The 12,216-nt window shown below is 46.2% G+C and overlaps 1 protein-coding gene across 1 annotated transcript in view; it reads right to left on the bottom strand.

Moving 5' to 3' along the window:
* Nucleotides 1–241: 241 nt before the first annotated feature.
* TMTC1 (transmembrane O-mannosyltransferase targeting cadherins 1) overlaps nt 242–12,216 on the bottom strand; it is a 141,291-nt gene continuing 129,316 nt past the window's right edge. Inside the window, 7 exon segments of the mRNA XM_036400630.2 lie at nt 242–5,482; nt 6,211–6,288; nt 7,449–7,571; nt 8,573–8,710; nt 9,826–9,970; nt 10,848–10,887; nt 10,890–10,982. Of these exon segments, the coding sequence (XP_036256523.1) occupies nt 5,342–5,482; nt 6,211–6,288; nt 7,449–7,571; nt 8,573–8,710; nt 9,826–9,970; nt 10,848–10,887; nt 10,890–10,982 (758 nt within the window). The 3' untranslated portion in view covers nt 242–5,341.

The following is a 12,216-nucleotide window of genomic DNA, read 5'->3' as shown; positions in this document are numbered from 1 at the left end:
AGGCTGTGTGAGCACCAGCCCACATCTTTTCTCAGGCTCCAAAAAATGCTTGCTCCAACATTTTTATATGCCCAGACTCAAACACATATGCTGCATAGTTGCTCCTACATGACCAATAACCTGGAATTCAGGGCACATAAAATATAAATCAAGTGGAGTAAGAAACTTCGGCCCTTCCACCTCCAGAACAACTTGGTCATGGCTGGTCCTAAAGAAAAAGAACAAAACCAGGCACAGCACCTACTTTTCTTACTTTTTATATAAAATAGACATTTACATACATTTTCTTCTGCAAAGACTTTGAGCATAACTCCTTGATGTGAAATCCCACTGTGAAAAAAAGCAAAGACTTTGCAAATTCCTGCATCACTGACATACATCCAGCTGCTGCTAAGAGTGAATTTATTTTTAAAATATTTCTAATCCACGGGCTGTTTTCTTGTGGTTTTGTTTTTGTTTGGTTGTTTTTTTCTTTCTTAAAAAGAGATGCACAGCTAATTTAAAAAATTAGATACAGAAATAAGAACCATATGAACAACAGGCAATGCAAACAACTCCTGCATGAGAGGAACACACAGCGTGACATCCACTTCAGGCAGAGATTTCTACAGTAATACAGTTGTGTTACAGTTGTAACTTTTACAGAGGATACCACTGGGGGTATTTCCAGAAGAAAAAATTCTCAGCAAGTCAGTACAAACATGGCAATGAACTTTTGCACAAAGTTATCAAGGTTACCTGAAGCAACTTTGCCACATTAAAACACCAGTGAATGCCAAGCGCTGTTTTTTTTCTTTTTCTTTTTTTTTTTTCTCTTTTGCTGCTGGGTTTAAATGTACATGAAAGCAAAATGGTGCATTTTGAAATTGCTGCAAGAGACTGAAGGTTGGGGGAAAAGCCCTCTAAGGGCTAATTTTTTGAAAGATTGTGCATAATTACATAATATATGAAAGATAGAAACTGAGCACTTGGTCAACTTAATCACATAAAGATTGAAGAGACTTAAGCATACACCAGCCGTTTCAATGAGCTGGAGGACAAATGGGGCAAAAGACCATATAATAATATTCTAAATTGCTTAATTAATAAATTAGACTGACCATTATCTTCTTTCACCAATATTGTACACCATATCTGGCCTGATTTCTGTAATTGTGGAGAAGCTTTCATAGTTTTTAGATAATTTTAGGGGCATCCAGTCTCCCCTGCAAGTTAGCCTCTCTATTTTGAATTTTTTTGACTTGTACATCTTTCTACTCCCATGCATGCATGCCCAGCCTCTTGTCCTCTGGAATGAAGGCCATTTGAACTGCTGCATTCACTTACTGTTTGGCCAAAACAAATTTCCTACAAATTGCCTGCACATTTCTAGGAAAATCTAGTCCAAGGAGGCCATGAGAGAAAGAAAATACCCCCCACTGCATCATTTATCCTGGGGGACAGAAAAGGGATGGAAGCAAAGAACACTGGAATTTAAATAAGCAATAAAATAAATTCCATCAGCTGCAAATATTATCCATGGGGAAAGGAAAAAGCAACACAATTATTATGTTTCTCATTTAGGATTAAAATGTACAGTGAGGACATGAGAGTCCTGTCTAACCAGCTTTCCATTAATTCTCTGCCTTAAAATTAGTGAGCATTGATGTTTATCCAACGCAACTTGCAGAGAGCATGAACTCTTCTCCCCCACCAGGCAGATCTGCAGCCATTTATTAATCTGCAATCTCTGCTAACCATGCTGAGCACTGGAACTGGTAGAAAACAATGTATTTATAACTCTTTGTTCTAGAAGCTGTGCAATGCTAGAGGAAGAGAACATTTCCTATTATTAATTAGGATAATATAAAGTTATCACAAGGTAAGTTGCTTGATTTACCTTGCACAATTGCATTCCATGTTGGTGGAGGTAACCCATTTCATATCATACTCTGTTCTTCTTTGCCTGCAATGAACCTTTGACATGACTGATGCCCTGAACAAACACTTCAGGGCATCAGCATGGGTGCCAACAGGATAGGGAGTCAGCTCAGAGCTTCACAGGGGTTTAACTGCTCTGGTAGGCCATGGTCTGAGCCATTCTCCCCATCTGCTGCCAGTTTGCAGACTGTCATCCTGCATAGATGGGGTATAAAGTGCTGGTTCAGGAACGTGGGGCTCATTATTGAGCTCTCCTCTCTGCAGAACTACAAACCCAGATCCAAAATGTGGAGGGCCGGCCTTTCAGCACGGAAATGTAAACTGCTGCAACTGGCATTAAAATCCCTGGCTATCTTACCAGCCTGGTTCAGGCAAGTGGATATGCCTTGCCTTCCAACAAACCACCTCCCTTACTGGGGCATCTTTCTCCGTTTTCTGCAAGTAAGACAGTGTTGCACAAATGGTAATCAATCCTTCTCCAGGATCTGAGAGGGGAGCATCCAAAGCTGTATTACACTTCTACACATACACGAGTTTTAGGAGGTCAGGATCGCTTTGATCAGGTTTTAGGACAAGCAGGAGACAGTAATTTCTACCAGGTCTCTCAGGAAAGACAAACTAAGATTTATGCTGAAGTTAAAAACATAAAACTAAGTCTTCCCCCTCACAAAGTATTACTATAAAAAATACAACTTCTGTATTTGAAAAAATATGTTTCATTGGCCACTATTTAAAGCCACAAACTGCAGTGAGGCCTGTATAATATATAGTATTTATTTAATATATCTTTTGAGGCAAAGTTTATAGCTGATACACATTTTTAAAGGAGGCACATCTCCCCCCCATGCTACCACTGACCTTCAGCTGGCTGCTGGAGCACTCTGCAGAAGCCTCCTCCCTGGGGGGCTTTGCATGGTTCCATTGTCAGGGCAGCACCAAACACGGTTCTGCCAGCCCCCAGATTCACTGCAGCACAGCCAGCCTGGGCACACATGCCTTTGGGAAGCTGTCCCAGAGACAGGCTCACCTTGGGGACAGGCACAGAGCTTTCTGGTCCAGGTACCTCTGAATACCCCAGCAAGGAACCATCTATGACCTTGCAATGCATGTTGGGGAGGTGATTGCTGTCAGAGGCCATTTAAGCTTTGGTGTCCCCATCCCATGGCACTGTGCTGGCATGATGTCAGCTCCTCCAGGCCATCCTGGCAGCCCAGGGGTGTGCAGATCTGCCGTGTGCATGGCAGCCAGCAGAGCACCCGCACTGGGGACCCGCAGAAATGAAATGTCAGTTCAGCCAGTCCACAGAGCCACAACAGCTGTGTGAAAAAACAAGAGAGGGGTGCTGAGCCAGCCCCAGGAGCTCAAACCTGCCCCTGGCCCCATGAAGTAAAGTAGGCTGCTTGGGCTGGGAGCAGAAAACTCAACAGTGAAGCAACTTGCTTATTCTGATCCCAGTGCTCCCCTGGAAGCTGGTTTGGAGGGAGAGAGCCCGAACACTTGTGCTGCCACCTCTTTCCCCCAGCAGTCTTTCACTTCTGCCCAGCTGTAGCTGGCTGCTCTCCTTGGCCAGTGGGGAACAGCCTGGTCTCTGTGGATGCACAGCCACGGCTCTGGCAGGTCCATAAACCCTGGCAGGGCAGACAACTGCACCACCTGTGAGCTCCAAACACAGTTGGAGTCACATCAATAATTCCTCAGTAACCTGACCATCACCTGGGCAGCAAGACACCAGGCTTTCAAAGGAAGCCAGCAAAACCTCCAGCACGTGGCTGAGCCATCCCACTGAGGGAACTTGGAGAGTGCTGAAGTGCCATGGCCAGCTGAATCCGGGCACCACAGTGGTGCCAGGCTTTTCCTGACAGATGTTTTTTAGGGCATTGTACACCTACCTGAACTGTACTTACTAACAATGCCAAACCCTGGGCTGCTGGCCATAGTCAAGCTCAAACAAAGCAACTTTTCCAGCAGTTTAGTGCTGCAAGCGGAACAAACTGGTGACCAACCCTGGTGTCCAAACCCAAAGGCAGGAAGCAGATCCCACTAATGCTCCCTGGGAACTGGTGCAAACCCTGGTGGAAGCAGCAGAAGTGCTGCTATTGCAGGGCCAGTGTGGTCCAAAGTGTTCTGCAGCCACTTAGAATCATGAGGGGGAATTATTCCAGCACGCCTCATTGATGCTCCCTTTTCCTAACTTCAGACAATATGAGTCACAATGCCCAACCGTGTGGCCAGCTGTGAGGGATATTGCCCAATTCATATAAAACAGAGAAAATATATTAATTATTTGATTATTATAAGTTAAATAAATAAAGCTCAAAAATAAAAGCCTCAGTTCTGAAGAGAATCTGTTTTCCCACATCAGTATTTAAAAATATAGATTTATGACTGATCAGCTATAGGTCATTTTCTGTATCTCTTAGGGGAGTGGTGAGAACACTTTGGCCAAGTATTTTGTCAGTGTTATCACCATGATAAATGGGCTTTGTCCCTGCACACCCATAAAAGAGCCTCCTTCGTACCTTTCCAGGCTAGGAAATGTTCCCTAATCTCCCTGTGGCTTTACTTTACCTCCTATATTGATTAGATAGGTTGTTTGTTTTCCATACTGGGGACTGAGCAGGAGGACAAGTAATCCTAGAGCTTCCCATTGCCTTTGGATGCTTCAGTGTTTTTCAGAGTAATAATTATTTGGCCTGGAGGGAGAGGGCAAAGGGTAAAGCCATATGATATTTGACAAAAGTGACATCATGAACCTGAATTACTACAAAATTATTGTCTAATGATAAAACATTCAGGCTAGGTTTTCCCTCAAAGGATCATCTGTCCTACTTGTAGAATCAGCCTTCCAGGGTGATATTTAAATAGTTTCCCCTTTCTTTTGAATAATTTTCAAGTCCCATTTAGAGCTGTAAAAGCGACCACCATTTCCTCAGCATTAACCCCTTGGAACCTTTTATATGTGACCGGTATGACCATCTTTCCTGTCTGCAGCACTTGCAATGAAGCCCATCAGTGGTGCTCTACATGGATGAGGTGAGCCTGTGTGTGGAGGAACAGGAGGTGCTCCTTCACCCCTGCTGCAATGGATGAGTGCTTTGTCTCCATGGTTTCCCTGGTGACAACCAAGATACTGAAGGTTCATGTCCCACCCACACTCCCGGTGTGACTAGAACGGGTTCAGCCTAGATGTAATCTTGATTAAAGGAAGGTTTTCATTCATGCTCCAGCATATCCCACAGGACCCAAGGATCCCATCATCCCACAGGATCCTGTAACTTTGACTGAACCTAAGCATGCGTTTGAAGTTTGCCTTCCATAATTCTGAGTCCTATCAAAGCTCCTTCAGCATCACTTTGAGCAACAGGCTTCCACCACACTCTTCTCCAAGGGGCACGAGTGTCCTCCTGCTGGTGACTGATTGCTATGTTTGGTCTTTCTCCTGGACTTCTTGAAACCGTTTCTCCAAGCGATCCAGTTTGGCCAGATTCTCCTTCAGCAGCTTGCTGTTTGGAACCAGCTGCAAGGCTTTCTCGTAGTAGTCACGGGCAGTGATGTAGCTCCCCTGCAAAGAAAATGAGTGCTAGGTCTCATTCACATTCCACACAGAAAGTTTGTTCCCAGGGTAAAGTGAAAAACGAGATACAGGGGAAACAGAGTTTAAAAAACCTGACATTGCTGGGTTACAAAAATACTTCTTCTTTATGAAATAGATCACCAAGTGCTGTTGACCTAAATTTGATGAAACTCACACAGCAAGAAATAGATTTACATTTTTCTGTTGAGTTGCACCAGAAGAGTTAATTTTACTCAGCAACAGGATAGCTTAAGGACATCACACAATGTGACTCCTTAAGACCCAAATCATAATGATATGCTAAAGTATTCAAAAGAATAAGCAACCACAGGGTAGGCTGCCTATTTCCATAATTTCATGCCAGTATTCTGCATTAGACATATTTATTAAATTAATTAGGTAGAGAAGAACCTTAAAAGTCAACTCACGGTGACATTTTTCTAAGGTAGGTCAACAACTGAAGCAGGAAAGCTTTTAAGAGGAGCAGGTTGCTCCTTGCAGCCTGCACTCTAAAAATATGAGATTTGCTTTACCAAGAAACCTGGTTGGGAACTCTAGCTGGGGTGAAGAGGCTTCCTTCCTTTTTGGATAAAATATGTCAAGGGACTTGCTGTTCACAAACATGCAACTCTTGGCAGTCTGAAACCAATTTAACTTTATGTGCTGTGGAGTAATGTCTGCACCTGGCAGCTTAAGGAAAACCAAAACTGTCCTACCTTGATGTGCTCGATGCCTCCCATATTCATCCAGGCCTGTGCTTGGTCTGGGTTGAGCTCCACAGCCCGTTTATAGCTCTACAGAAACAGGAAACATTTCTAGGTTAGGAGTCTGACTCTTCAAACAAAACCAGTGCTGGAGGGGAAAGAGAAACACAGTTTCCTCTCCTGAAGCCATTCAGAATGGAATTCAAATTCCTCTCATATACAACAAAGTGAATTTCAGTTTCTTTGCAGAAGAGGCACAGAATGTGCTGCTTCATGGCTCAGTTAATCTCACAGGTTTTCCTTGCCAATGTGTGTTTTTCCTGCACTCTGAGAGGAGCCACACCTGCCACCCTGCCCACTGCACCACTGGGGTTTCCTGCACATCAAGGTGATTTCCTTAGGCAGTGCCACGCACAAGCCCTGCCAACTACAAGCCATGTGATTGCTCTTTATCTGCAAGGCTTTTATTTGGAGCTGGCAGCAGACTCTGGGACAGCCACTTGTGTGGAGGTTTCACAAGGACCTGAGGGCAGTGCTTTCCTTCCCCACTGACACTGAGAGTGGAAGCAATTAGGACCTTCTGGAGTCTGTCAAGCAGCACTGTTTTTACACTGTCACAACAGGAAAGGATTTTCAAATCAGGATTAAACATCTTTAGGGATATTGAGAATATTCAGAACAGTCCAATTAATATTTTCTGAATCAGAGAATAATGGAATGGGTTGGGAGGGACTTTAAAGATTATCTACTTCCAGCTCCCCTCCTACAGGCAGTGACACCTTCCACTAAACCAGGTTGCTTCTGCACTATTATTAATGCTAACATAATTTCTGAGCTATCAAGCATCCTTTTTCACAGGATAAGCCAGCCTCTCAGTTATTGGCTTCTGAAGTGAGATATAACAACATGGTGAGCTCTGACAGCTCCCCAAGCTTCCAGCTGAGCCACCTGGAGCTGGTGACTGACAGCAGGAGGGGCTGGGGATGGATGGAGCAAAGGTGAATCCCACCACAATTCTGTACTTAACCTCTCAGAGCAGGGAGCGGTATTTCCATACAGGAATGAGGAAAAAAGTTGCAATCAAGTCTGGTAAAGTTAGCTGCCTCATAGCTTTCTCTGTACCAGTGATAGACTCTGAGCTCCCAAGGCCAACAGCAACCAGGGTGTATGCACCAGGGAGTTTCACACACAAGGAGCAAACTCTGTCTTTTAGCCTATAAAACCACCGGTAGGTCTTAGAGCAGTCATACCTCAAAAGCCTTGTCAAGGAGATTCTGTTCTCTTAGCTGGTTTCCTTTAGTGAAAAAGAGCTCTGATATGACTTTTGGATCCTTTGGTTTTAGCTGAAGCGCTTTTTCTATAGCTTCAAGTGCCTGTGAAAAAGCAAGAGGACATTGTGTGCCTTCCATTCAGTGCCCTCCCACTTCTCATTCTTTCCTCACCACTATGGACTAGCAGCATAAGAATCATCTTCCTCCATCCCTTGTTTGCCCCACACCATTAACACACAGGGAAACGAGATTTTTAAATGCCTGTGTCAGAACCCAGGACATCCCTCTGGCTGCCCTGGATGGCTTGAGCCCCTGGCTGGGGGCTCAGAGGCCTTGGCACAGAGCCAAAGACACCTGTGGCTTTGATTTTAACCCATGGAGAAAATTACCAACTTTATGTGAAGATCTACAAGCCACGAGATTTAAGTAGAATGATAATTTATCACAGGATGAAAAGGAGAATTTTGGGGTTTTTAGAATGGGGGTTCAGAAGCCAAGATGGAGGGATTTGGGCGTGCCTTGTCCTTCCTCTTTCTTCTTCTTAGTCTCCATCTTCTGTGTGATGGTGGCACTTTTGGATTGGTTTAGAGTAGGAACAGACTGTCTAACATAGGTGACAGGTATTGGAAAATTATTGTAAATAAAGTACACGTAGTTCTTAGTATAAAAAACTAACACCGCCTCAGGGGTGTGCAGTGTGCCACGGACCAACCTGCTAGACAGACCTCAGCAGGTCAGAAAAAGAATGTATTAGATAAGAGAAAATAAACAACTTTGAAAACCAGAGCTGAGGAATCCTGACTCCTTCTTCAATTGTGGGGCTGGGAAAAAGAGACTTTCCAACATCTCAGGGTCATCTTGACCACAGAGACTCCGAGACAGCCTGGGGCTGATGGGCACTGGGGCTGACAGCAGCAGTGACAAGAAAACCACACTGCTTAGCTTCAGTCTTAATACATAGATAAACTGAAGGTTTTAGTAAAGAAATAATCCAATGAATGTGCACTGAGGCACGTGACTTGTCCCCAGAGAGATGGAGTGTAAAATTCAACCTGAGCTCTGTGTGTGAGCCCTTGGGACAAGGGTATCCCACACCATGGTACCTTGGCATAGAGCTCCTGCTTGCTGTAGATGGCTGACAGGAGGCGGTAGCACTCCAGGCACTCTGCATCCTCATGAAGGATGTGGTTCGTCATCTTCTCGGCTTCCTTCGTCCGCCCCATCATTGCCAGAACCTGAGCCTGTAACAGAGCCACAGTGTTACACTCTTGACCAGCTGTCCTAGGGGGATGTTATGATGCTTGTATCCCTGATGCAGTTCATTTAGGGGATCTCTGGGGGGCCCCTAAGCTGTATGTTTGCTGGTAGCAGCAAGCAGACAAGGAGACTTCACACGGCTTCTGAGGGTGCTAATTAGGTGAGGGTTTATTGGGGGTCCCACCCCCGGGAGCAGCATGGTTTCTGAGGGAGAAGGGGGAAAGGGGGAGGGAGGGAGAGCCTAGGGAGGAAAGGGATAAGACAGATTCTCATCTCCCCCACACAGCTGAACAGCGAGATTCAAAGTGGACAGCGGAACAAGCCTTGAGCCAATGGGATTACAGATACATGATACTTCAGGGCAGGATCACAGGCTTGGAATAAACTGTACATTTTCGAGGGGCGAGACAGAGCATCCCATTTAACTAGAATGTAACACCACATATCCCCAGTCAGGTGTTCTGTTTATGCTGGATATTATATTCTGTGCCTGAGAGTGAAGATGGGGAGAAGAAACAGCAGAGTTTTGTTATCGGGGACTGGACTCACTCCTCCACAGTCTGCTGGAACACTGTTGTTGTCTGGGCATGGATGGGGCAGAACACCGTGCTCCTTTTGCTTTTTAGTTAGTTTAGCTAGCTGAGGCACTCCTAGCTTTCCCTGGACTGTTTTTCTTTCTCTTTTCTTGGAACCATTCGAACCTGCTGCAGACCGGGACCCAGGAAAACACCAAGAGCTCACGCTTTGCAGCCTGCCGGGGCCCCACTCTTCAGCCTTTCCCAGTTCCAGAGGGACTGATAACAGAGTGACCACCCACCAGAGAGACTTTCTGAATTTGTCTTTCTTCAGAGCAGCAAATGAGTTTTGTCATGGGGTATTGTTCAATTTGTGTGCTGGGAAGTGCTTTGCCTGTTACACAAACAGGTTCTTTCCATTCTATCTGAGGAAATTTTTCCCGAATCAGGTGCGGGGATGGGATGCGTGGGTTGGCTTTCTGGGGGTTTTCTCCCAGATTTTCCCTGAACAAGGACATCATGTCAGCCCTCTGCCACACGCTGGGCTGCAGGCAGAGGCTGCTGCTGCCCTGGCCCCCGCTCACCAGCGCCAGTCGGGTGTCCTTGCTGGAAGGCTGCAGCGCCGCCGCCTCCCGGTAGACCTGCAGCGCCTCCTCGTAGCGCCCCGTGTTGTAATACAGGGCCCCCAGCGGGGACAGGATCTCCGCCTTCCTGGATACCTTCAGCGCCCTGGGGTTGGGAAAAAGGCAAGCTTCAGTCATGGGAGGAGCAAAGGGGAAGAGCGAGGTGGGCTTGTGGTGGATGGAGAACTAAAACTCTGCACCATCCCAGCCTGGGAAGTACAAATTGCCTGGGGAGGGATGAATGTGCTCACAGCAGTAATCCCACTAGCCAGCTGAGAAGGAGAAGGAGAAGGAGAAGGAGAAGGAGAAGGAGAAGGAGAAGGAGAAGGAGAAGGAGAAGGAGAAGGAGAAGGAGAAGGAGAAGGAGAAGGAGAAGGAGAAGGAGAAGGAGAAGCCACCTTCAAAGTGCCCTCAGTGAGCCTGCAGCGGGGGTGGGGATGGTTGACAGCGATGAAACCTGGGCAATGTGAGCACAAATCTATATCCCAAAAAGAAGGCAAAAATACTCCCACCCAACCCATCCTGCTGCATACCAGGAGTCAGAGCCCGACTGCTGGAACACTGCTGGGAAGGGCCAGAGTTCCTAATGGTGCCAAAGGTTTGGTGCTGAGCTGTGCAGCACTTCTGGCTGTTCCTGGTGCAGCAATCACAGATCACCTTCAAGCAGGCTGGGAGTTATGGTAATACAGCCTGCTCCTACCACCAAGAAACCTCCAACTTTATCATCAGAGCATTCCCCAGCCAAAAGCAGCAGTGTCCATCCTGGGGGCTTGGGAATAGTCCGGGAAAATCAACACTGCCTGAGCCCATGCTGCCTTTCCAAGCACTCCCCAAAAATAGTCAAATCTATTTCAAACAGATGGAGAATGAAGGGAGGAAACCCCACATATGCACAGATATATCTGCATAACAGAAACTCTTTAGCAGAGTCAAGCCATAAAGGGGCAAGAGGAACCCCTCTGTCTCCTAGGCCAAATCCTCACCTCTTGTACCACACTTCAGCCTCTTTGTTCTGCCCCAGGAGCGGTGAAGCCTGCCTAGGTTCACCATGGCCACATGGTGAGCAGGGCTCAGGAGGATGGCCTGCCTGTAGTGGGACATGGCTCTCTCAGGAGACCCTAGAGAGGAAAACAGCCATTAAACCAGAAAAAAACCCTGTGCATCAGAAAAAAATTGTCTCAAACTCAGCACATGGTAACACTCAGGCTTTCTTTCTTCTATTGCTCTATGAATAGGGCATGTGTCCTGGGGTGGCTTTATGATGCTTGTATTATCCCCACTTGTCTGTTTAGCCCAGGAATAAGTTTTACATCTTTAAGACCTTCTGAGAGCGAAGAGGGAGAGAGAATAAGGGCAGAGTTTGTTATCAGGAACTGCACTTGCTTACCCACATCCCTCTCACAGACTGTGTTGTCTGCAGACAGCAGGACAGAGCTCTCCTTTGCTTTTAGTTAGTTTTTAGCTAGCTGAGGCAGAGAAGTTCCCTGGACTGTGGTTTTTCTTTTCTCTGGACCTGTTTAACCCTGCTCTGGACAGAACACCCAGCAGAGCACCGGCAGCTCCAGCTGTGGGCACCGGGCCAGGCCTGGGCTGAGGCATTTCCAGCACTGGAGGGACTGATCAGAGACTGAGTGAGCTGAGCTACTGCCCACCAAGGGACTTCCTGAGTTTGTCAGCTCTTTGGAGCAGCATGAGGTTTTATTGTTTAATATTGTTCATTTTTTGTGCTGGTGAATGCTTTGCCTGCTAAATAAACAGGGTTTTTTCCACTTTTCTCCAAGGAAATCTTTTCCCAAACCAGTTGCAGGAGGGTCCACTTAAATCTGCTTTCTAGAGGAACCCCATTGGAGGATTCCTCCCAAATTTTACTTAAACCAAGACAGCATGGAAACATTTTGAGAAAGAAATCCTGCCTCAGCATTTTGAATCTAAGCATAAGAGAAACTGCTGTCCAAACTAAAATTTAGTCCCCAATATTCAGAGACAATCTGAGAAATAGATTTTCTAGGGGTGGGTTTTTTGCAAGTTAAGGATCCAGTCACAACAAGATGACTCCTGACTGAAAGCACCCTTTGATCACGCAGCAGTGGGGACACAACCCCTGTGCTAAGGACAGAGCCCACCTCAGGGAAGGGGCTGGGGCACATGTGCCATCTCCTGGTGGAGCATCCTTTTCATCCTGGCCCACTGGAGAAATGGGCAATGAAGAATGAAGAACAAGCCCCCCAGTATTCCCCACAACACCACCAGAACTGCAAATAGTTTCAGCTCTCTCCAAACAGAGATTATTCCCTCCAGCTCTGCTGTGCTGCTGCTCTGAGCTCTGAGCTCAGTCTCTGTGTATTGCTCAAC

Source organism: Molothrus ater, chromosome 5 (genome assembly GCF_012460135.2).
Source record: "Molothrus ater isolate BHLD 08-10-18 breed brown headed cowbird chromosome 5, BPBGC_Mater_1.1, whole genome shotgun sequence".
NCBI classification, from domain to species: Eukaryota; Metazoa; Chordata; class Aves; order Passeriformes; family Icteridae; genus Molothrus; species Molothrus ater.
This window is presented reverse-complemented; position numbering and strand designations above follow the sequence as displayed.